A 23058-nucleotide genomic window follows, 5' to 3' on the forward strand; every position below is an offset into this window, starting at 1 on the left:
TCCAACCCACAATCAGATGGCGCCACCGAGAGCATTTAGTTATTAAGAACAAATAGACAGGTCTCCTCGTCCCTCTTATTCTTTCTCTTTTACTTCCCGGCCATTAGTTTTTCATCTCAACGATATTCGTATCCTTCAAACTAATCGGCATCTTTGATTTGCCCATGGCAACCAGAGAGAGTCAAGGGGTAGGCGGCGGCGGCGGCGGCAGCGGCGGTCAGGGACAGCATGCTACGGGAGAGCAGACCGCATCTGTGCCAAATACTTTTGATCCCGACCTGGAAGCCGGTCGTGTCGGCGCCCTGCCTGCCGATAATCCCACTGAAGCTTCCAGCCACCTATCATTCAAGACTCCAAGCAGCGATGATATTGAGAGCGCTAGTACCGCGAACGGGGTCCATCACGAGTAAGTCATGCCGTATCCTGGAACAAGGAAGCCAAAATCTCACAAGACCGACTTCAGGCTTTGTAGATACATCTCTAGCCACCAGGATCCCTTTGCCGAGAAGAACGCACAACCGGACTTGGCGGAAACAACACCACAAAAGAAGCCGTGGTGGGCATTTTGGCGAGCCGTTGGTTCCAACAAAGCATTATCTGACTTTGTGACCCCGAACGAGTGGCTTTTAACGCCGCTGAATGCCGGACTGAGCGAGGATGATGTCGTCAGAAGACGCAGGTTCTGTGGCTGGAATGAGTTGGTGACCGAGAAGGAGAATATGCTGCTTAAGTTCTTATATTTCTTCTCGGGCCCGATTCTCTACGGTTTCGTACCCTTTCCCTGTGAAGTCAACCTGACCTCAAAAGCTGACTTGTGCGCAGTTATGGAGCTTGCCGCTTTGATAGCCCTTCTCCTGCAGGATTGGATCGAGTTCGGTGTCATCATCGGCATCCTTCTCCTAAACGCTGGGGTCGGGTGGTACCAAGAAAAACAGATAAGTCTCTTGGTCAGATTTAATTTGGATTGTGAAGCTAACTGTATTTCCACGCTGCCGACGTTGTTGCCTCCCTCAGAGGCGATATCACCATGACCGCTCGAGTTATTCGTGGAGGGAATAGGACTGAGATCAAAGCTCGGGAACTGGTGCCCGGAGACATTGTAGGCCAACTTTCCGCCACCCTTTCTGTCGCCATTATCTGACATGTTGATAGATCATCATTGAAGATGGTGATGTGATTCCTGCGGATGCTCGCATCATATGTGACTTCGAGGGCTCGGCCGCCGGTTATCAGCAGTACTTGCTAGAGTTGCAGCAGCACAATGCCGATAATCAAGAGCACGGAACAGCTGGGGAGGACGGAGAGGAGGACGTCCCGCATCCTGGTGGCGGTCCCATCTTAGCCGTTGATCAAAGCGCTATGACCGGCGAGTCTCATGCTGTCGACAAGCATATGCTGGACACGATCTACTACACAACTGGATGTAGGCGTGGGAAGGCGTACGCCATCGTCACCCATGTGGCTCCAGCGTCCTTGGTCGGCAAGACCGCAATCCTTACACAAGGTGCCCAAGATCAAGGTCACTTCAAGGCAATCATGAACTCCATCGGTACTGCGCTGCTGGTGCTCGTAGTCTTCTTCATCCTTGCTGCTTGGATTGGCGGTTTCTACCGCAATGTACGCATCATCGATGCTGAGGACAGCCCCCACAGCTTGGTTCGGTACATGCTCAGTCTTCTTATTATTGGTGTCCCAGTCGGTCTACCGGTTGTGACAACAACCACTCTCGCGGTTGGGGCCGCCTATCTGGCGAACGAGAAGGCTATCGTGCAGAAACTGACTGCGATCGAGTCTCTGGCGGGTGTCGACATCCTCTGCTCGGACAAAACGGGGACCTTGACAGCCAACCGTCTTTCTCAACGGGAGCCTTTCGTTATGGAGGGCGTCGATATCAATTGGATGATGACAGTGGCCGCGCTGGCTTCGAGCCACAACGTCAGCAATCTTGACCCGATTGACAAGATCACCGTCCTTAGTGTGAAGAGATATCCGGTAGCGAAAGCCTGGCTGGCAAGAGACTGGAGGAACATACACTTTGAGCCGTTCAACCCCGTCTCCAAGCTCATCGAGGCTGTCAAAGAGCTCGATGGCGTTCGTTACACGTGCATCAAAGGGAGTGCCACCTCGGTCTTGGCCAAGTGCAATGGGAGTCCCGAGCACACCGACATCTTCCGCAGAAAAGCTAGAGAACTTGCGTCACGGGGGTTCCGATGCTTGGCCGTCGCCGTCAAGAAGAATGACGAGCCCTGGGAGCTCTTGGGTATGATGTCGCTGTTTGACCCGCCTCGGTCCGACACGGCGGAGACCATTGCAGAAGCTCAAGCCCTAGGTCTTTCGGTCAAGATGCTGACGGGCGATGCCTGCCCTATTGCCAAAGAGACCTGCAAGATGCTGGCAATGGGTACCAAGATTTACAAGGCGGACAGCCTTTCCAGGGAGACACCCGGGACTGCTATTCATGATCTCTGCGAGCGTGCAGATGGCTTTGCAGAGGTCTTTCCCAAGCATAAGTATTTGGTCGTCGAGAAGCTCCAGTAAGATTATCCGTCTGCTTCCTGGTCGATCGTCAGCTATCTAACACAGCCATGTAGGGAACGTGGTCACCTCACGGCAATGACTGGAGACGGTGTCAACGATGCTCCATCTCTGAAGAAGTCAGACTGCGGCATAGCCGTCGAGGGTGCGACCGAGGCTGCCCAAGCAGCGGCTGATATTGTGCTCCTGGAGCCGGGTCTGAAGACAATTATCTCGGCGATCAAGATCTCACGCCAGATCTTCCAGCGTATGAAGGCGTATATTCAGTATCGGATTGCGCTCTGCCTTCATCTGTACGTGGCCCCAACACACACAGCTCTGGTACGTTTGGAAGCATGCTGATATCAAGAAATTAGGGAGATCTATCTCGTGACCTGTATGCTGGGAATCAATGAGACACTGCACCTACCCTTGGTCGCGTTCCTCGCTCTTTTTGCCGATCTGGCTACGATTGCTGTGGGCTTCGACAATGCCCACTACGAGATGAGGCCGGTAGAGTGGCAGCTGCCCAAGATCTGGATTATCAGCGTTGTCTTGGGTGTGCTTCTTACCATCGGGACGTGGGTTCTACGCGGGACGCTCTGGCTCTCCTCGGGCGGTGTCATTCAAGACTACGGCAGCATACAGGGGATCCTGTTCCTAGAGATCACGCTCACGCAGAACTGGTTGATCTTTGTGACCCGCGGGTTCAAGACGTGGCCGTCGTTTGCGCTGGTCGCTGCTATCGCCGGCGTCGACATCCTGGCTGTCGTGTTTGCGCATTTCGGATGGATGACTGGTGGCGCTGGCCTACAGTCGACGCCGCCAACGCCCGCAGGGAACATCAACGCGAACGGACAGACAGACTGGAAGACTATCGCTGTGGTATTCTTGTGTGAGTATCGCCCTGTGATCCCCGCATCCCGGAATGGCAATATTGACTCTCGATAGACTCGGTCGCTGTATCCATCGTGGCTGGTGTCGTGTACCACGTCATGACGGAGTGGACATGGCTCAACGACATCGGGCGTACAAGGCGGTCGCGAACGGACACGGAGATGGAAAACGTGCTGGCACGTCTTGGGAAGATTGCTATTGAGCACGTGCAACCAGGCGGAGAGGTGAGCCGATACTATTTGGAGACGAGACAAGACGAGTCGGATGATGAGTAGGACTCCTTGGTCAACTTGTCCGTCAGCAAACCGAGTTGAGACTCTGCTTTTCCTGTTGTATTTGCCTTCCCCTCCCCCTTCTTCTTCCTCTCCTTTCTTCTTTCTGTCCTTGCAAGAGTCAATCCAAATGTGTTGGACTTGCTCGTCTTTCTTGGTTCTGGTTAGTGTTGTTGCTGTTTTCATGGCTTTATATCATTCCCCTTTACCAACACGGAAAAGTCAGGTTTGGTGTGGCAACGCAGGAGACTTGCAAACCCGGTTTTCATTGATGCTTACGGAGTACTGCTTTGATTACTTTATATGATTTGGTGCTGCACTTTAGGTGAAACAAGGAAGGAGAGCGGTGTTGGATATTGCATGGAGACATGGGACACCTAAATCCATTAGGTACCTTTGTACTTAGGTAGACAGATTCTCCTCAAGCAAACAGATAAATCAACATCCTTCCTACAAAAACAAGCCACAGTCTGCAGGTGGGAATGGAACGAGCTCAGGTGATGGTGAAGAGAGAGAGAGACAGACAGAGAGAGTGAGAGCCACAAGACCACAACAGCACTGTGGGTGGCTGACGTTGGTCAGGTAACTCGGAGTGGGAGCACCACAGTGCCACTCCCTAGGGGAAATAGAGTGTCGAGTGTATACGAATATCCACCGATCTGCGGGGGATGATCTGGCTCTGCCCTGCATTCGAGTCGACGGCAGTCGTCGTTGCTAGGGCAACACTGCGAAACCCGGGATCATGCACTAGCGCATCGAGGACTAAACCTTGGATCTTCAGCTAGGCGACGCCTGTGCAGCCCCTAGAACCGGCCCACTAGAGGGACCTCCCCCCCCCCACCAGCTAGCGCTGAGGCCGCATCCAGTCGCCTGCAATCCCCCCCATTGCGCTACCCCTGCTTTGTTTACATTCCACTCGCAACGACGGGCGCTACGTTTATTAACAACAGACCACATACCAGACCGCATCTGCCATTCTCTCCCCTTCCCGCCCCATCCACACCCATCAAGCAAGCATCATACTGTACACGCTGGCAATCATCGCGAGGCAAAACCCATCATCCATTTCTTCCTGCTCGCCAAAGGAATGGTTCGCCGGTGTCGCCGCCTTGAGATCTAGTAGTTGAGGTGGACTTCCTTTCTCTTCTTTGCGGATGCGCATCCTTATGAACCGGGCCCTTTTCCTGTTGACATCCCCGCCAACTATTGCACTCAGCATTCCTCACCAGTAGCGCCTTTGACTGCTGTTTTATCAAAACCCAGTGTCGCAACCTAGAAAGGATTTGCGCACAATCGCATTATCACCTGCCTGCGCCTTTCTCCTATCGTGTGTTTTTTGGAGGCCCCCTCGCAGCTGCGCGCAGTCGCTTTGCGATCCCGAGCCCAGCTGACGGCTACACTTGATGATGGCCTCATCGGAGCCGGTAAGTCGCATTGCAGGCACGACAAGACATCATCCAGCCCGCTGACACTGGCTTCGCAGGTTCACCCACTGCGCATCTCCAAGAACACTCCTGTGTCTTCGGGATCGCCAGTCAAGATGGCCAGCTCAATCCCTCGTCCCCTGTCTGAGATCTCCCCGATGGAGAAGAGGCGAAATTCGCCCAGCTGGAACCAAGCCACTAAGGTGGGCCGCCCTTCATTCCAAGGCATCTCTACTTGGGTTACGATCCGAACCACCTGCTAATGTCATGTCTCAGAAAATGACTGTGAGCTCCGACTCTTCTCCATTCCAGTCGTCCCCGTTGGATGGCACCACCTCGCCCCGGCTCTTCTGGCAAAACCGGGGCTTCAACGAGAACAATCTCTACGGTCGATCAGGCTCTCCGTCACCAACTCGGCGATCGTCCATCGAGCGCTTACAGAAAGCCTCTCGTGTCAAGAACAGCAACATCCTCGCGCTCGAACAAAAGCAGGAGTACGACCCTACCCGCGTCCCGCAGATCGAGCGCCCGCTTGCCAAGGTCCAGGGCAATGCTTACGGCGGCCGAGGCATCAACGGGTTCAGGTCCAGCGGCGAAAACAAGGGCCATCAGCGCAGCGAAAGCATGACGAGTATCCCTCTCTATAACCCGGCGAGGCCTCCTCACTCGCAGACTGCGCCTTCTTTGAATGCACCCCGCACGCCCACCACTAAGGAACCCGGTTCCCCGATCAAGTCGTCGCTCTCGACCAATAGGTTCAAGAGCAGCTACGATTCCCAACAGGGAGACGGCTCTACCATCGACGCCTCGATGGAGGACCCTCAACTCCCGTCTGGCAGATCTCTGCATCGCCATGCGAAGAGCGTCACTTTCGACGCAGCGCCGCCTCAGATCAACGAGTATGAGATGGCCACACCGGACCTCTCTTCCATCGGTACAAACTCTCGCGAGGGAAGCTACGAGTCTGAGGGAGACGAAGATGAATACGAGAACCACTACCTAGCTGGCGAGGCCCATGGGCAGGAGGACAGCTTCGACGCCTCTCTCGAGGACACTGACAAGACTCCCGTCGTTGGTCCTGATGATTGGAGACAAGAGAGCCCGGCGGTACATACGCGAGGCTTGGAAGACCCTTTCGAGGGAAGTCCGTTGCCCGATGCCGTCCCCACCTCCACTGAACGCCCTCCGCATAATCGCACAGATTCGACCAACTCCGACCACAGACCGCTGCCGCCTCTGCCCGGCATGCAGCTCACCCGGAGCCATTCGTCCTCATCTACAAGCGCCACAGCAGAGCGTATGGTTGGTGCTCATAGAAGTCTGCCGTCTCCGCCCCCTGCTGCAACGAGCAAGTCGGAGATCCAGAACTTTGGCAATGGCAAGATGACGCTTGAGGAACGTCTGAAGCTTATGATGCTGTCCGACGATGGCAAGTCTGCGGCTGAGCAGCAGCGTGAGCGCCGTATGCGCCGCGCCGGTACCAGGGAGCGTGTCGGAAGCAGCACTCCAGAGCCTGAGCTACCCGCTCTGGACCCCGAAGAGCAGGACGAAGCCGAGGACACCATTGGAGACCTCTCTGGGCTCGAAGAATACCAACTCCCGCCTCGTATCTCACGCGAGTCTATTCTTCGTCGTGTCAATGGAAACCAGGGCCTGGAGCGCGAGTCTGACTACAATTTCTCCTCGCCCGCCCCGAGCTCGCCCGAGCGTCATCTCCCCCTTGACCCCGATGTCCCCATTCCGAGCACGGAAGACTCCATGCTTGACGTCAGTGACATCAGCGGCATTGGGGAGGATGGTCTTGAGAAGGAGGCTGACCTCTACTCAATCACCGATTATTACCAGCAGCCCGAGTCTCAGCAGGGTGACATCAACGAGGATGCAGAAGACGTTGTTAATGACACCGACTCCGCCAGCCATTACTCCGATGCCTCGAAGGAGCTAGGCCTCCAAGCCGACGGCGCCTCGACGCCTCGTGCCACCACTCCTGTCCCAGAAGAGGCGGTGCCAGAGCCCTCCAAAGAATCCGACAACCTTTTGCCGGATCTTCCTACTCGCACCAACAAGCTTGATCTTGGCAGCGGCATGGAGACTTTCATGCTTCCCAGGCCCAACGAGGTCGAGAGCGCTCCCAAGATGGCTGAAGCTCACGCATACCTACAACGCCCGTACACCCCCGAGCAGCGTATGTCTAAGCCCGAGTACGATGGCTCCGGCTGGGGCGAGGATGATGAATTCGACGAGGAGGAGCCTAGCACTCCAGAATCCGTCATTCACCATCCGATGTCCGACGACTCTCCAAGAGAGTCTCCCGCAATTCCCGAGCAGATGGCCACGATCAAGGCATCCGGATCCAAGCTCAAGACCCGACCATCTGCCACGCCATCTGACATCATGGCAATGCGCGAGGCCCGGCGCCAAGTTAGTCGCGAGGTGCCCGACGTTCCTCCAATCCCGGAGCGACACCGCAACCGTCTGTCGAGAGATTTCGACATCGACAGAGATCTCGCAGCAAGCGATGACTTCCTCGAGCGTCACCCCAGCTTTAAGAATCGCAGCCTGACCCTGGAACTTGATCTGGGTTTGAGCCTAGACAAGGACTTTGATCGAGTTATCGAGGCACAAAAGGTGGCTGACCAACCTTTTCTTTCACCCCCTCAGAACACCAATACAACTTCAACCATCAGCAGACAAGCGTCTCTGAAGGCTGGGAACAGCTTTATCAACCAAGAGCTTGAGACAACCACAGACAGCACTGATACTAACATCACTACCCGTAAACAGCGCGGCTATCTGATGCGCCAAAACACCAAACTCGTCGCTGCCAGCGATAAGGACTCGGAGGATTTCCGCGGGACCCGATCAGCGGGCAATTCTCCCATCAAGAAGGATCGACCCCAGTCCTGGACTGTCGAGCCTTGGAATGGCCAGAGGAGAAAGAGTACTAAGAAGGCCAACCGCATGACTGGTCCCGTGCCCCCTCTGCCTGGACAAGAGAGCAACGCAGCGCCCCTCAATAGCCTGCCTGAAGAGGAGCCCCACGTCGATGTTGCTCCCGAGGATAGTGGCGAACGTGGCAGACTCTTCATCAAAGTGATGGGTGTCAAGGACCTTGACTTGCCTATCCCCAAGAGTAATGATCCCAGCACTTCCCACCAAGACGGTATATGCTAATTATTTCCAGATGAACGCACCTGGTTTGCTCTGACACTCGATAACGGTGTGCACTGCGTCACCACTGCCTGGCTGGAGCTCGCCAGAAACGCCCCTATCGGACAAGAGTTTGAGCTGGTTGTGCCAAACGACCTTGAGTTCCAGCTGACCCTGAACGTGAAGCTGGAGAAGCCCGCACCGACCAAGGCGATACAGTCTCCCACAAAGGCAAGCAGGCCTAAGACATCGACCTTCAGCAGGGTCTTTGCGTCTCCCAGGAAGCGCAAGGAGATGGAACTTCGCCAGAGGGAAGAGGAAGAGCGACTGGCCCGCGAGCAGCGCGAGGCTCAGGCGAGAAGCACCAATGCGCAACCCACGTCCTGGGACCTCCTCTCTCCTCTTGCAGCAGATGATGGCAGCTTCGCCCGTGCCTACGTTTGCCTCAAGGAGCACGAGTCGAGGTGTTTCGGACGTCCGTACTCAGTAGAGGTAGCATGCTTCAACGAGTGGGCTACCGAGGAGGCGGGCTTCGCGTCCAGCGTCAAGAGTAAGCGGGGAAATACTGCCGTAGTCCGTCGCGCTCCGTACAAGATCGGCAAGCTGGAGCTTCAGCTTCTGTTCGTCCCCCGCCCCAAGGGGGCCACGGACGAGGATATGCCTAAGAGCATGAACTCGTGCATCCGCGAGATGAGGGCTGCGGAGGAGAGACTGTCCCGCAACTGGGAGGGCCATTTGAGCCAGCAGGGTGGTGACTGCCCGGTAAGTTTGACCCAAGGAGTTATGGTCAACGAGAACCGGTTTTTGCTGACATATGTATTTAGTACTGGCGCCGCCGCTACTTCAAGCTCGTCGGCACAAAGCTCACTGCCTATCATGAGGCGACGAGACAGCCGCGAGCCACCATCAATCTGGGCAACGCCAAGCGGTTGATTGATGACAAGAGGGCCTTGACGGAGAAGGAGACTACAGGCCGCAATGGTCAACGACGCCGGTCAGCGTTTGCCGAGGAGGAGGAAGGCTACATGTTTGTCGAGGAGGGTTTCCGAATCCGCTTCAACAACGGAGAGGTCATTGACTTCTACGCCGACACCGCCCAGGACAAAGAGGGCTGGATGAAGGTCCTTTCCGAGGTTGTCGGACGTGACAGCGCCGCTGGGGACGATGACGCCAGCGTGTCCCGGGCCAAGGGCAAGTGGTGCGATCTCGTCCTTAAGCGGGAGGACACCATTCGCAAGCGGACCGAGGGACGCCGAGTCCACTCGCGCACCAAGAGCATGCTCACATGAGCTCTTTTGCCCTCGAGATGATGACGCCTTCTTTTTTCTGTATGATCATGTTGAGATGAAAAAGGAAACGAAATGACTGGAAGGAAAGACACAACGGCGCCCTGAGATGAGATCCGAGCCCCCCACGAATGGGTTCGGACAAAGAAAGGAGTTTTTGTTTTTTCAAGGACTTGTTGTCTACTTTACGTTTTCCGACTGGCATTTTTTCACTTCTCACCACCTGTGTCTCCGCTTCTTTCTCTCTCTCTCTCTCCATCACTTGTCTCTCTATCTGGTCTGGCTGGCTCGGATTCTTATGCATATACACACACCTTTTTTTACTGTTTCTTCTTTCGGGAAGAGAAAGACATTAAAGCAAACCGCTCTGCTTCGCAGCGGTAGGGGTTTCGCGACTAGGGACTATTAATGACTATCATGTTGAATTAACGAGCAAGAGGCAGAACACTGAAATTCATTGTTATAACTGTACCATATGGATGAGGCCTGGTACGTTGAGCCGTGTGTCTTTGTGTGAATAGCTACGAACTCGTCTACCTTTGTGGTGTGGCGGCCCCGTACACACGTTGCATCATTGCATCGCCGTAGGGCCATAGGAATGCAAGTCTTCTCTTTATATGCTCCGCCTTTCCACGTTCTTCTATATGGGTATCTACATTTTCTATAACCGGGGCCTCGCTCCCCGAGTCCAAAGCTCGTGATCATATCTTGTCCTCCTGATCCTCGTTCCACCGAACGCAGTCGTCAAACTTGACGCCGCTGCCGCCAAAGCAGTCCAGGGCACTGCCGATCGTCAGGTCGACCTTGCCGCCGCTCAGCTCCTTGACGAGGTCGAGGTCGGCGAGGGTGCGGCCGCCGCCGGCGTAGGTCACGGGGATGGTGCACCACTCGGCCAGCCGGCGGACGAGGTCCTCGTCGATGCCGCGCTGCAGGCCTTCGTTGTCGGCGGCGTGGATGAGGAACTCGGAGCAGTAGGGCTCGAGGAGGGATATCGATTCTAGCAAGCGCGGATTCGCAAACTGTCAGTGAGGGGGCGTTCATCTTGCTCGCTTCACGGGGGCTAGGCTAGGCTATAGACATTGGGAACTGACTGACCTTGGTTGACCTCCATGTCCGTGACGGTCTGCCACTTGTTCATGGCCACGAACCACTTGCCGTCCTGCCGCCGGCAGCTCAGGTCGACGACGAGCCTGTCCTTGTCCCCGCCCAGCGCGGCCAGCACGGCGTCGAGCCGGTCCCGGGCGAACCTGGCGCCGGGAAAGAGGAAGCTCGTGACGATGACCTTGTCGGCGCCGGCGGCGATCCACTCGGCGGCGTTGGCCTCGGTCACGCCGCCTCCGACCTGTAGCCCGCCCGGCCAGGCCGCCAGCGCCGAGCGCGCGGCGTCGGCGTTGCCGGGCCCGAGCATGATGACGTGGGCGCCCGCGAGGCCTCTGTCGCGGTAGAGCCGCGCGAAGTGGGCGGCGGGCAGGGCCGAGACGTGGTTGGTCTGCAGGGCGGCAGCGTCGGCGTCGCTGAGGGTGCCGCCGACGATCTGCTTGACCTGGCCTGCGTGCAGGTCTATGCAGGGGCGGAAGCGCGTCATCTTGTCTTGCGATCGTTTGCGCGGAGGGTTATGTACGTAGCGAGAGAGGAATCGAGTGGGTTAGAGAGGGATTGGTGGGTGGTTGTCAATTGCCCACTATTATCCCCGTCAGCTTTCCCGCGTGTAGGGAATGTCGTCGGAATAGAAAGATTGGGAGACGGGAGCTCCCGCAATAAGGAGAGAAGGCCGTTAAGTTTCAACTATTTTGACAAGTGACGATCATCCCGTCCGCTTTTTGGGTGAGAGGGGTTGTGTCGTCTGGGCTGGCTCCGGGTACTCTTGCTATCGATAGTGGTGGATAGTGGGGGAGTTGTGGTGGACTACCAGCTTAGTTAGCTTGAGTACAAGCTTCCCTCTCCCAAGCTTGCTATTGGTGCGCGGGAGTGCGAGGTCCACCAAAAAGTTTTCGGTTCAAAGCACTACCTTATCGTGTTTATCTAACTCAATCTCTCGCCCTCTATCCATCGAACCGTCACAAGTCCGGCTTGGTGTTTTCCGCCTTCATTCCCTCGAGACCGCAGACCTGCCGACAAATCATCGACGCAATGGGGCATTCGTCAGTGCTGGGGAAGAGGAAACCAAAGGCCACCGAGGAGGAACTCGAGGACGCCCAAGCCATCTTCCGCAAACACTTCGAGGCCCAATTCCAGCTCCTCCCAGAAGACCAGCCGTTGCGCAAGGCTGAGGGAGAGGACGAAGAGGACGAAGAGGACGACGAAGATGATTCAGAGGAAGACGGCTCCGACGCGGAATCGGAATGGGACGGCCTATCAGGTGACGAGGAAGACGATGGTATGCATCATCATCTCACAGTAGAACCCCTGCCAGACTGATCGCCAGCTAAAACCCCCAACCCCCAGACGTCACCGCCGTCCAGGTCATAGATCACAGCACAAATACCCACTCGTCAGAAGACAGCGCATTCACGAAAGCCGAGCTGCGCGCATACATGGTACGCACACACACGCATACACACTCACTTACTCCTCGCCCAGGTCAGACTAACCTCTCTCCCGCGAACAAACCAGTCCTCCAAACCCCCGTCCTCCACCTTCCCCTCCTCCGACGACACCAAACCCCCCTCGTCCCGCCGCAGCAGCAAGCCCGCCAGCGCCTCCGACGAGCCCGAGGACTCGGCCGCCCTCCTGGCAAACGACCTCGCCCTGCAGCGCCTCATCTCCGAGTCCCACCTCCTCGCCGCCTCCTCTCCGCACCTCTCCTCTTCTCCCTCGGCCTCCAAGCCCTTCGCCTCGGGCCGCGCCCGCCAGGCCGCCACCTCGCTGCGCCTCGCCGCCCTCGGCGCCTCGCCCGCCAGCCTCGCCCCGCAGCACAAGATGCCCATGGCCCAGCGCAAGGGCATCGCCGCCGCCGCCGCCGCCCGCGAGCACAAGCGCCGCCGCGAGGCCAAGCTCAACGGCGTCGTGCTCGAGCGGCCGGACGGCAGCGGCAGCGGCAGCGGCAGCAGCAAGGGAAAAGACCCAAGGGGGAGGAGGAGAGCAGGAGGGGGGCCCGTGGATGCGCCGTCCGTGGGCAGGATGCGGGGCGCCGAGCTGAGGTTGAGCAAGCGCGACATACGAGATGTCGAGGGCCCCAGAGGCGGCGGCGACTGGAAGAAGAAGAAGAGAAGGAGGTAAGGGGGGGTTGGTTGGTTGGTTGGTTGGTTGGGGCGCATAAGTTGCTCCCTGTGAGTGAGCACAGGATTTATCTATAGGGGCATCATGATGCGCAATGACGTTTTCCAGCATTTGGCATGCGTGCGCAAAGAAGTGTTCGAGCATGCCGCGGTTGACGTACATTACTAAGATGTCAGAAAGACACTGTATATAACTATGTGATTTAGTTACGGCGGCGAATTCCCATGAAAGCACAGCAAGCAGTCCGACGACCTCTAGCTGGCAGGTCCGAAATCCATGCAAGGGCAGGTCCCAACTACGATCAGACGAAACGTGTATTCTCATATTCAACTTTTCTAGCTTTTAGATTCTGTCTTGTGAGATATAAAAAGAAATAGGTAGGCACCATATCGTGAGCACAAAAGAATTCCTCGTACTGAACCAAAAAAATGTGTGTATTGGATCACCGCTGATCCAATCATCCAAGGTATCTTTCCGAAACCATGCCATCCTCATCCTGAATAAGATAAAGGGGAAAAATAATGAGAAGCAGAAAAATCCAAAACTAGTAGGTATATATGTACAATGCGTTGCGATCCCGTCTCGCATCTCGGCGTCTCTCATGCACTCTCTCGCTTTCCATGTCGGTTTGGCACACGATGAGCAAGTTAATGCCTCGCGCTACCACTCTATAGGGAAGAATCTTTTGTTGGTACCGAAAAAAAAGCCGAAAACGTTCAGTCGCGGTGAAGAAGCAGGCAGTATGATTGGCTCACTAAACGCCCAGAAAATGGCCAGGGAAAACCTGGAGACGAGAATGAAAAGAGTAAAAAAAGGGGGTTCGCACAAGTGAACGAGACCAACAAGTCTCGTGCACAGAAGGGCAAGCAGCAGAAACATCCCGAACAGCAATATTGTACAGCGCCAAACGGGCTTTCACATCATCGCACCCGCGTTGATAGCCTGAGGTTGGCTCATGGTCATCGGCATGCTGAGTGTTTGCAAGCTGTTGAACGTGGGCGCGTTCGTCATTGCTGACGGGTTGATGCCGTTCGACGTCGGCGTCGCACCGTGTGCCATCGAGTTGAGCGAGGAGGGGATGTAACCACCCTCGGAGGTGGGAGAGGCCTCCTCGAGGGAACCAAGCTGGTCCTCGCCCGAGTACTCCTCCTCGTCCTCGCCCGAGAGGTTGAAGCCGCCCTCGGCTCCGTCACCGCGATCATGCGTGCGCTTGTGCCTGCCAGAGTCGCCCACGTTAGTCAATGATTCTGATCAAAAGTCTTGGTCATCTCAAGATGTTGTGTAGCGTGTCTTTGTGTTGTGGCTCGGTTCTTTCATGTTCGCATCTTTGTTGGGTCTGTTTTCTGTGGTCTTTTTTTTGCTTTTCGAACTCTTGACATGACGCGCACACAACATCTGCAGTTTGACCAAGAAAAGACAAAGGAAAATACAAAGAAAAGGTATGGGTGCATACTGTGCTAGGTTATCTGATCGGGAGAATGCCTTGCTACAATGAGGGCAGATGTAGGGTCTTTCTTGGGTGTGTGTCCTCACGTGTCTGTAGGTTTGGTCAGATACACGGCCAGCGAGCACATCTTGGCTTCTCGTGACAAATGAAACGTTACTCTGTCTTACCGCTTGAGGTGCTCGAGGCGCTTGAACAGACGACCACACGTTGGGATGGGGCACGAGTGAGACTTTTGAGGATACGGCCCGAGCTCCATGACGGTGGCTGAGCGGGCCCTCCGCACAACGCTGGGTGCGCCGTGCATCGCCCTTCTCTGGTCATCCATGGGAGCAGCCGAGGCCAGGTCCTCATTGGTCAATTGCGAGAAATCCTGCTGCTGCAGGGTCATGGGATTCATACCCGGGCTGCCTTCGACAGTGGACAGGGGGGTGCCGTGTCGCGACAGCTCGAGAAGCTCCTTGTGTTGTTGGCTTGCCGCCATGTTCATGGCCGAGTTGCCATAAGTCAACCCGGGAGGCGAATTGTCGAGTGATTCATCGCCCTCTGCGACTGGGCCGACCGACGCGGACACGGACCTCCTCAGATCAGACGGTCTGTGTGCGGCGGCGGTCGCAGTAGCAGCGGCAATGGCCGACATACCGGGGGGTATGGATGAACGCCGTCTTCTCTGCTTGTATGTCGGCGATCCTTCGATCACAGAGTAGACGTTATTTGTCCCATAGCCTCGAGAGAATTGAGGCCCAGCCAGATTGGAGGGGGGGAGCTGGATCATGCCGTTCAGACCGTTGACACCATTGAGGTGGTCAGGAATGGCCGTGTAGAGGCCCGTCTCTTCGTTCGCGATGTACGCAGGCTCGGCGTTGATGCCTGGGCCTAGCTGAGGAGGAGTCAGAGGCTCAAACGAGATGCCTCGGGCACCGTAATCATCATACTGAGACGAGACGAAGGAGGGAGCCGGCGAGTACTCCATACCATACGCCGGCATGGAAGCATGGCGCTGGTGGCCAGGCGCGACGGGCACGCCGTTCTGGTTGTACTGCACGCGGCCGAAGTCAGGTTCCCTCTTCACCACCTGCTGAACCTGCTGAGGCATTGCTGGAGCCATCGCCATGGCTCCGTAGGGGACTATTGCGTCCATCCCATCCGCCAAAGGGGCCATCGACTGAGGGATCATCTGGGGAGGGGGCATCGAGTCGATCGCCCGCATGACGGGGGAGGTGGACTGAGAGGGGGGGAAGGAGACCTGTTGGGCATTGAAGGAAGACGAGTTGGCTTGCTGGGCCTTGGTGAGCTGCTCGTACAGCGACTGAGAAGAGTCGTACTGGAAGGACAGCGCGGGCTCGCTGACGGCAACCGTGGTGGCCTCCTGGCCCATCTTCTCCCTCTTCAGGTCTCTCTCCAAGGCGTCAAGGAAAAGTCGATCGTGGGGAACGCTGTACCAGTAGAACACCTTCTGCTTCTTTTGCGTCCGGATGCAGTTGTTCTTGTACAGGAAGTCGAGGAAAGGGCTCTTGGGCTCCTCCAGGGAAGCGTCAGTCCCAGACTTCAGGTTCCGCAGATCTGAGAAGATGCCCTCCTCAAACTTCTTTGAGTTCTTGACCGGGCGGCCAAAGGCTTGAAATCTGAAGGAAAGGCATCGCACAATGTCGGTGCCGGAGATGTGGAAGAGATTGTTCCATAGCACGCAAGAGACGTATTCTCCAGTGGGCAGGAGGAACCTCCGGATGTATTGGTCTGGTTGCCAGTCGACAGGTGCCGAAATGAGAAAGTATTTGAGATTATCGACCTGCTGCAGAGCTACTTGAGCATCGTGCGGCAGAGCTTGTTGAGCCTCGGTGCTTAGCATAAAGGTCTCTGGCTTTTGAGGGGCAATGCCCGCCTGTTGCGAATACATGGCGAAGGGCGCTCACGCTGGGTGAGGCACACGAAATAGTGCTCAGCCGAGATATCAGTAGGGGTTCGACGAATCGACGAAGGACAGAGAAATTGAGATGTGCGTGGAGAGGAGGGAGGAATCGGCAGCTCAAGCGGTCACCTAGACCAGCTCAGTTCGAAGCCCGCGAGCCAAATTGCCGTTCGACAAGGAAAATGTTTTCGAAGAAAAACTGGCGATACGGACAAGAGTAGTCGATCGGCCGGTGATTTCGGATGCGCATGCGTTACGACAAGGCACGAAGTGGTGATGGTCGTCTCGGAGGCACAGCCCAATGAATTCGAGAGCGGAGGGAGGGGGTGTTTTGTGTCAAAAAAACAACGAGGCCAGCCCGGTGGTTAAATTTGCACAGCACACACACACACACACACACACACACAAAAGCGATCCAGTAGCTTCAAGCGAGCGAAGAGTTGCGAGAACGAGCAGCCGCAGTTGGACCGTCAAGGTACAAGCAACAGCGCCGGGAGTCGTAGTCTGACGGGTGGAGTCTCAAAAGGACCCAACACAGCGTGGTATTATGCGACAGAGCCCGGTGCGGATGGTCGAGCGCGAGAAACAATTTGAATCGTGGCGAGCGAATGGCGGGCGTGAAACAGAACAGTAGTAGCCAGGCAGGAGGAATAGATGTTCAACAGGTATTCCAGAGCGAGAGAGATAGCCAAAAGGGGCGTCTTCTCTACAACAGACAAGAGCGAAGGGCGAGGTTTGCGCAGTGCTGCTCGATGGTTCGCGACGCGGAGTGTCTGATGTGGTCAAGGAAGGACGATGATGTGCCTCCAGGATTCGGTATTGCTGGTTGATAGCTGAATGGCTGGCTACGACAGCCGACTAAAAAGAAGAATAAAGATAAAACGGTTCAGGAGGTGTGCGACTCCGAGAAAGACAAAGACACCAGGGCCAAGTATGATACCAATTGGGGGGACGAGACCTCCTAAATCAACAGGGTGGAGGAGGGGAGGAGGGGGAAAAAAAGAGAGGTTGAAGAAAGAGAGGTCTTGGAAAGGAGACTCCGGGAGAGGCTCGATGGGAAGGGGATGGGCAGGACCCGGGGGGTTTAATGATTTTCGGGGGTGGTAGAACTGAGCGCGGCAGAGGGCCTGGGTCGGGACAAGGACGGTAGGAAAGACAAAAAAAGAGTGGATGGGGGGGAGGGCAGAGTGGGTGGAGGAGGATGGATGGATGGCATGGGATGTTATGAGTGGATTTGGTGGTGTAGGCGTCGTGGGTGTCGTGGGTGTGTGCCCTTCTCTGCCGGGAGTACTCTCACGAAGAAGAAGCGGCAACTGGCTGGTCGAGGTACTTTTCGAGCAGCCAGAGCAACTCGGGCAGTCAGCCGGAAACTAAGGCAGGGGGGGTGAACTGGGCTTGCTGGGATATGGCATGGAGATACAGGCTAGCTACAAGCGTAACGACTGGACTTGTGTGTGGTGGCAGCACGGTAGGTAACAGACAGGGTGCATCGGCTCTGTGGCTGCAGTTACTCCCTACCTACTTACCTACCTTACGTACTTCTCCTGCTGGCTTGGTGCCCGTGAGTGTCTGTGTTGAAGTCTTCTCTCATCTCTTCTCATTGCCTCCTCCCTCCCTCTCCCCCTCCCCCCCTCACTTCTCACGTTGCTTTACTTGGAGCAACTCTTCAAAGAGCAACAACAGTGTGGAGAGAATGGACGAAGACGGCAGAACAAGGAGAACCAGAACAACGTGGAAGTTTAACAAGTTGTCCAAGCCAGAAGAGGTTGAGGATAGTTACATGCACAAACCACACCACCACCACCACCACTCCCATCCTCGTCTACACGCGAGGTACCTGGACACCAGACTAAAGTACGGAAAGGGAGGAAAAGAGATGGGAATCCAAGGCAGGCGGAGCAGCAGGTACCTAGCAGCAGCACCGCGTAAGGTCAGGGTGGAGCGGGCTATCAGGGGTTGTGTTGTGTGTGTGGGTGGGATTGGCCGAACGAGAAAGGGAGCTTTGGGCATTTTGCTATCTGAGAGGGGGAAATCATCCAGCCCCTGGCCTGGTGGGTGGAGTACAAACGAAGTACCAAGGCGGGTGGGCCTTCCCTTTTGCTTCCTGTGGACCTGGATTGGCTTTGTTTGACTGCACTGTCTCGACAAGCACGGAGTAGGCACGATGGGTAACGTTAAATAAAGCGATGCCAGTTCTCGGAGGCGGAGAGCTGATGTAAGGTACTTAGGTAGGTCCCAAGCAAGAAGGGAGGCAAGCCACACGCAGCTTCAAAGTCGGTCGGCGGTTCAGAGGAGCACACTGCAGCCAATCCGTCCATGTCTTGTGTGTCTCTGATTCATGTAGGTACGCGCTCTCGCTCCAACCTTCCTTGCCATGGTCATGCAGTGCTTCTACTTGTACTAGTGCAATTGATGTACGGAGAGGTACATGCTACTTAATTGCATACGTGTACGCACGTGATATCTTATCATCGGCGATATCCTCTCTCTCCATCCACGTGTGTCTGGTGTTTTATACCTACCTTAGGTAGCAGGCAATAGCAACCGAGTGGGAAGACCAGCTCAGCGTCGTTCGGACAGTTGCATCATAGAAAGTGTCCCAAACTCCAAAGGGCTTTGGAAGTCCATGCATTCTACAAGTAGTACAATAGAGCCACGAGGTGTCTTTCATCGCGTAACATGGGTTTCCCAGATATGGTCCGGCTCGCGGTCCAGAGCGTTGTCCAGACACAGACTTTCTTGACCCCGGGCTGATGATCGGAAAAAGGTCAGTTCGCGTCAGATGGACACGCCTATAAGAATGTTGAACCATTTGCATCCCCACTGGTAGACTCGAGCAGATTCGGTTCCGACAGAACCTTACTTCCCTACGGAATATGTCCAAGTACGACAAATGGCATGGGTAGCGGCGTGGCTGGCATGTCAGGCTAGGAAGACTCGGCTCCCACATGACAATGACTTTGTTTCCTCTGCAAGTACTTGTACTAGCAAGGGTCAAACCCACCGCTCTCATGCATTCTGACATCTCCTTCCCTCTTCTGGACAAACACAGTGGACTCGCCTACCGCCAATGGCTTACAAAGTCGACGGAGACGACACGAGGTGCGCCTAGCGTGATATGTACAAGTGAAGAGTCGTTGTGCAAGGTCTTGGGGTTGTGAGCAAATACAACCAAGTAATTGAGGTACTTCGAGATAGTTTGCTGTCAGCAAACACCAGGGCCGTCTGTCAATCTGCAAGGGCTCGAAAGCAAATATTGCAAGTACGGAACTTAGGTAAGATTCCCCTTGTTGCGCTGTATAGGCTCTCAGTGCATGTGTTCTCTTTATCTCTTCCCCGCAATGCCATCAGGGTACATTCCCAATCACCGAAACCATGATATACTCGTAAATCGAGGTCCAAGCTGTCATAACGCTACCCACTACCGGAGCTATCTACAGCATACCTTGGGTCATATTAACTTGGTCATGGTCTGGCTTTCAGACCTGGATTCTTTTTAACCTTTTTTTTCTCATCTGTCAACTCTAGCCCATCCCGGGACCTTGGGTGCGTATGCGATTGGCGGACGGCAAGCCGCCGAGTACCAAGATCTGTAGCAGAGAGTGTCGTACAGAGTGAAAGCAGTGGATGGCAGACTGCCAGCTACGGGACCTGTAGGCCGGATGCTGGGCGGCCAAGCGTGTATATTGACGCTTCCATTTTTAATGCAGAAACTTTTCTCCCCAAGACAGACTCCTCGGTGCTACTTCCCTTACAGAGTAGTCCTACGCCTATGCGCGAAGTACGTGGTCACGGAACGGGCTCTCGTGGCCAACCTTTATTACTGTTTCGTGGTACATCACAAAGGGCACCACCGTTTAAATGAGGCAAGCAATAGTCAGCGGGAGAGGCTTACTTGAATTATGGGGCCATGGGCGCAGTCCGATGTCTGTTCGAGAGCCCGAACGGCAAGTCCTAGCTGCAGGACTGCAGGGAGCTAGGACTGTTCCTTAGATTTGTCAACTTCCATGGTAGTTATTTGCAGTTTGCGGCCAGAGGGCCGGTTCTTCTCGGTACCAGCCATTTTCAACCTTTTTCAAACGCGGATAGGGTACCATTTCCCGGCCACAACTGTTCTGGAAGATTGGGCTGGTCGAGCTCTGGACAGCTGACACCTGCAGCTACCAGCAAGCAGGATGGAGTGTGCTCTCCCGGGCTCTCGCTATCGCTATCATCGGCTAGCGGGGTCAAAGCCAACTACCAGGGCTGCTGGTAATCTCCACCACATTTCATTACGGCCCTGTCCGGGGGCTGCTAGGGCACTGCAAGACATGGTTTTTGGTAGCATTCGTGGACGTCGCCGCCCCATCGCTAATTTCCGTCCTCCTGACCTTTGCAGCACTCAGACGACCCGAAAAGAAAAGTTCAGTCCCCGCGATCTCGTCAATAGCCTGGACACACGCGCACGCGCACCTCCCTCTGGCCCAGGCACGAGGAGAGAGGAAGAGACGGCGCGCGATCTGGGTAAGGGGGTGGTGGTGGGTGGTGAGTCGGGCTTCTCGCGCGATCGATTGATGGGATATTACAAGTATAGAGTCGTGTAGTACACATCCATCCCTCCGCACGGCGAGACAAACGTACGCGCCCATTCCTCTCAGCCCTTGCAGAAACAAGAGGCCAAACTCCGTTGCCCGTTGTCGTCGGTGTCCGTCACGAGAGCCAGCGTCGAATAACCATCAGCAAATCTCCTGGCTGGCCCGGCGTCGCATTGAGATGTCTTTCTTCCTCCGCTGCCCCCCTTGGATAGATCCTGGCCTGCGAATTCGCCAAGACCAGCTCGACTGGAATGCGCGCCCCTGCTCGACCCGCAAGCCGGCGAGAGCCCTGTCAATTTGAAACACGTCTGGCGCAATGCTTCAGAATATTGGCTACGCACTGACAGACTTTGGCGCTAACTCTCTCTGGAAAGCATCTTCGGCGTATGGCTGAGCTCATCGATGGCAGAAAGGTATTGTTCTCAGGGATGTAACCACGATTAGGTACGGAGTAGTCATTCTGCATACCAACCTCGTAATTGTCCTATCTGCTTGTCCTTGTATCTGTCCGATGAGGCGATGCATGACTTTGACAGGGACATTGGATCGGGCCTTGGAGAGGAACCGAGCACCACGCACACATTGAACTATCAGCATTGAGCACAGGTTGGTTATCCTAATGTGCTCGTCAGGAAGCTCACCAGGTCGCAGTCATATTCAGAAATCTTCTCACACCCTTAGTAAGCGCCTACCAAGTTGCAGTCATCCCATTCTATTCTTGCTCCGCCAAAGCACAAGTGAGGGTGATCTGCAAAACTCAGCGCAGTCCAAGTCATTAGGCGGTCGTGTTTGATCGCCGTGGAGGCATACTCCGAAACATGGAAACAAGATTCTGATTCCCAAGAACATGAGCGCCAGGGTAAAGAGAAAGTTCCGTGCTAGGTAGAGGTTCAAGGATGCCGTGTGGATCGGAGTGAGGGCGCGAGCTGAAGGTCTCGGGCCTTTCGTGATGGTACCTGCGCCATTGCGTGCCTTCATCTTGCTTGATCGTCCCGCTACCCTTGCCTTGCTCCATCCGGCATGGTCCTTTGCGATCGTGAGACTTTGGCTGAGGTCTGGCTGGCCGCCAAGGTGCCCTGTCTTGATGGCTTTCGGGCGAGGGCGACAGTCGGGCGGTTCGTGGCACGGGCCCTTGGGAAGCTGCGAAACCCCTCGCAATTTCGCCAATTGCCCTTTGGTGCAAGTTCAGATCGCGCACCACGAGATCTGACCAACCCAGATCCGATGACAGCCTCAAAACGATTCTCGCTCTCTCTCTCTGCTGGAGTCTCGGCGAGTTGTCTCACGGGCTTTGTCATTCGTTGCGCCACAGGTCGCGTAATAGAAGGCCCCCTCTCAGACTCTCGGACTCTGCGCTGCTGGCGGTGGGGTGAAGTGAGCGTTACGCCCCTCGAGTTGACAGACGGGACAGCGCATCACGGCGACCAGCCATCTATCTTCCTGCAAGCGCGGGAAGATCGTCATGCTTGGTCGACGACTGGCGGTGATGATTCTCGCCCCAATCTGTCCAGGCGCCGAGAGGCGGGCGCAGCTTGAGCCTTCGACGTGAGTTCTGGACTCTCTCCAATGCGTGTCCACAGCCAGTCTGTGGGATGTTTCACAATGGAGCCAGGCCTCAGAAATAGGCTAAGCTTAATTTTTCCCAGTCCAATCTGAAATCTAGTGCCCGTCTCCCCCCTGCTGCTCAGTGCTCGCTCCAGGCGATCTGTGCTGCCCGAATGGGCGAGCCAACCACCACGCCGAGCCAGCGAGCCACTGGCCCCACCGCTAGCGATACGCACTGGGATCGGGCCCTCTGGCTCCTGTGATTCGCTCCCTCAGAATTTACCAGCCTCTCGAGGAAACAAAGACGATGGCCCAAAATAGCAACATACCTACGGAGTATGCACATGGACGAGTCTCTACCCCCCCCCCCCCCCCCCGGCCCACTGGCTGCATGTGGTAACGTAGAACAAGATGTTCTGTGGACAAGCTGGGAGATGATGGCCTTTGACTGCTGCTGGGCTCCAGTTGGCGGGTTTGGATTTGCCCACATCTGAAGCGACTGGCCGGCCATACACCGGCACAACGTCCATCTCGCGTGGCACAATCGCTCATCACGGAGCGGCTCGCCCTTGCAGGACTGCATCTCATGGCTCAGGCACAAGAAGCAGGTCTGATCACAGGCCGGGCTTGTCACCAATGCATGCCGAAATGAGATGTTGCTATTTGAATCTTCGCCAGAGCGGTAAACAAAACCGGTATCCTGAAATGGCCTGCCGGAAAGGCAGCGATTCTGCGCACAAATGCATGGGGTATTTTTTAATCGTTTGAATCGGTATAGGCTGGAAACGGAAACTACAGCGTTCGGAGCGTCGGATCTGTCAGGG

At 55.6% G+C, this 23058-nt stretch overlaps 5 protein-coding genes across 5 annotated transcripts; 3 read left to right on the forward strand and 2 right to left on the reverse strand.

Annotated features, from left to right (window-relative positions):
* Nucleotides 1–164: 164 nt before the first annotated feature.
* E0L32_005556 (uncharacterized protein) lies at nt 165–3686 on the forward strand (the record flags this gene model as incomplete). The annotated part of the gene is made up of 6 exons (XM_031140090.1): nt 165–406; nt 473–947; nt 1153–2534; nt 2592–2828; nt 2892–3409; nt 3466–3686. The coding sequence occupies 6 exons, from the start codon at nt 165–167 to the stop codon at nt 3684–3686; spliced, it is 3075 nt and encodes a 1024-aa protein (XP_030996071.1).
* Nucleotides 3687–5089: 1403 nt separating this feature from the next.
* Nucleotides 5090–9546, forward strand: E0L32_005557 (uncharacterized protein; the record flags this gene model as incomplete). The annotated part of the gene is made up of 5 exons (XM_031140092.1): nt 5090–5107; nt 5167–5310; nt 5384–8240; nt 8292–9019; nt 9082–9546. The coding sequence occupies 5 exons, from the start codon at nt 5090–5092 to the stop codon at nt 9544–9546; spliced, it is 4212 nt and encodes a 1403-aa protein (XP_030996072.1).
* Nucleotides 9547–10244: 698 nt separating this feature from the next.
* Nucleotides 10245–11128, reverse strand: E0L32_005558 (uncharacterized protein; the record flags this gene model as incomplete). Its single annotated transcript, XM_031140093.1, has 2 exons — nt 10245–10540; nt 10639–11128. 2 exons carry the CDS (start codon nt 11126–11128, stop codon nt 10245–10247), a joined length of 786 nt encoding a protein of 261 aa, XP_030996073.1.
* A 545-nt stretch (nt 11129–11673) lies between these two features.
* Nucleotides 11674–12990, forward strand: E0L32_005559 (uncharacterized protein; the record flags this gene model as incomplete). Its single annotated transcript, XM_031140094.1, has 4 exons — nt 11674–11920; nt 11989–12080; nt 12124–12758; nt 12969–12990. The coding sequence occupies 4 exons, from the start codon at nt 11674–11676 to the stop codon at nt 12988–12990; spliced, it is 996 nt and encodes a 331-aa protein (XP_030996074.1).
* Nucleotides 12991–13677: 687 nt separating this feature from the next.
* On the reverse strand, nt 13678–16103 carry E0L32_005560 (uncharacterized protein; the record flags this gene model as incomplete). The annotated part of the gene is made up of 2 exons (XM_031140095.1): nt 13678–13978; nt 14377–16103. 2 exons carry the CDS (start codon nt 16101–16103, stop codon nt 13678–13680), a joined length of 2028 nt encoding a protein of 675 aa, XP_030996075.1.
* Between the last annotated feature and the right edge of the window lie 6955 nt (nt 16104–23058).

This window comes from Thyridium curvatum (genome assembly GCF_004353045.1).
Source record: "Thyridium curvatum strain D216 chromosome Unknown NODE_29_length_410198_cov_82.451705, whole genome shotgun sequence".
In the NCBI taxonomy this organism is placed as follows: Eukaryota; Fungi; Ascomycota; class Sordariomycetes; order Thyridiales; family Thyridiaceae; genus Thyridium; species Thyridium curvatum.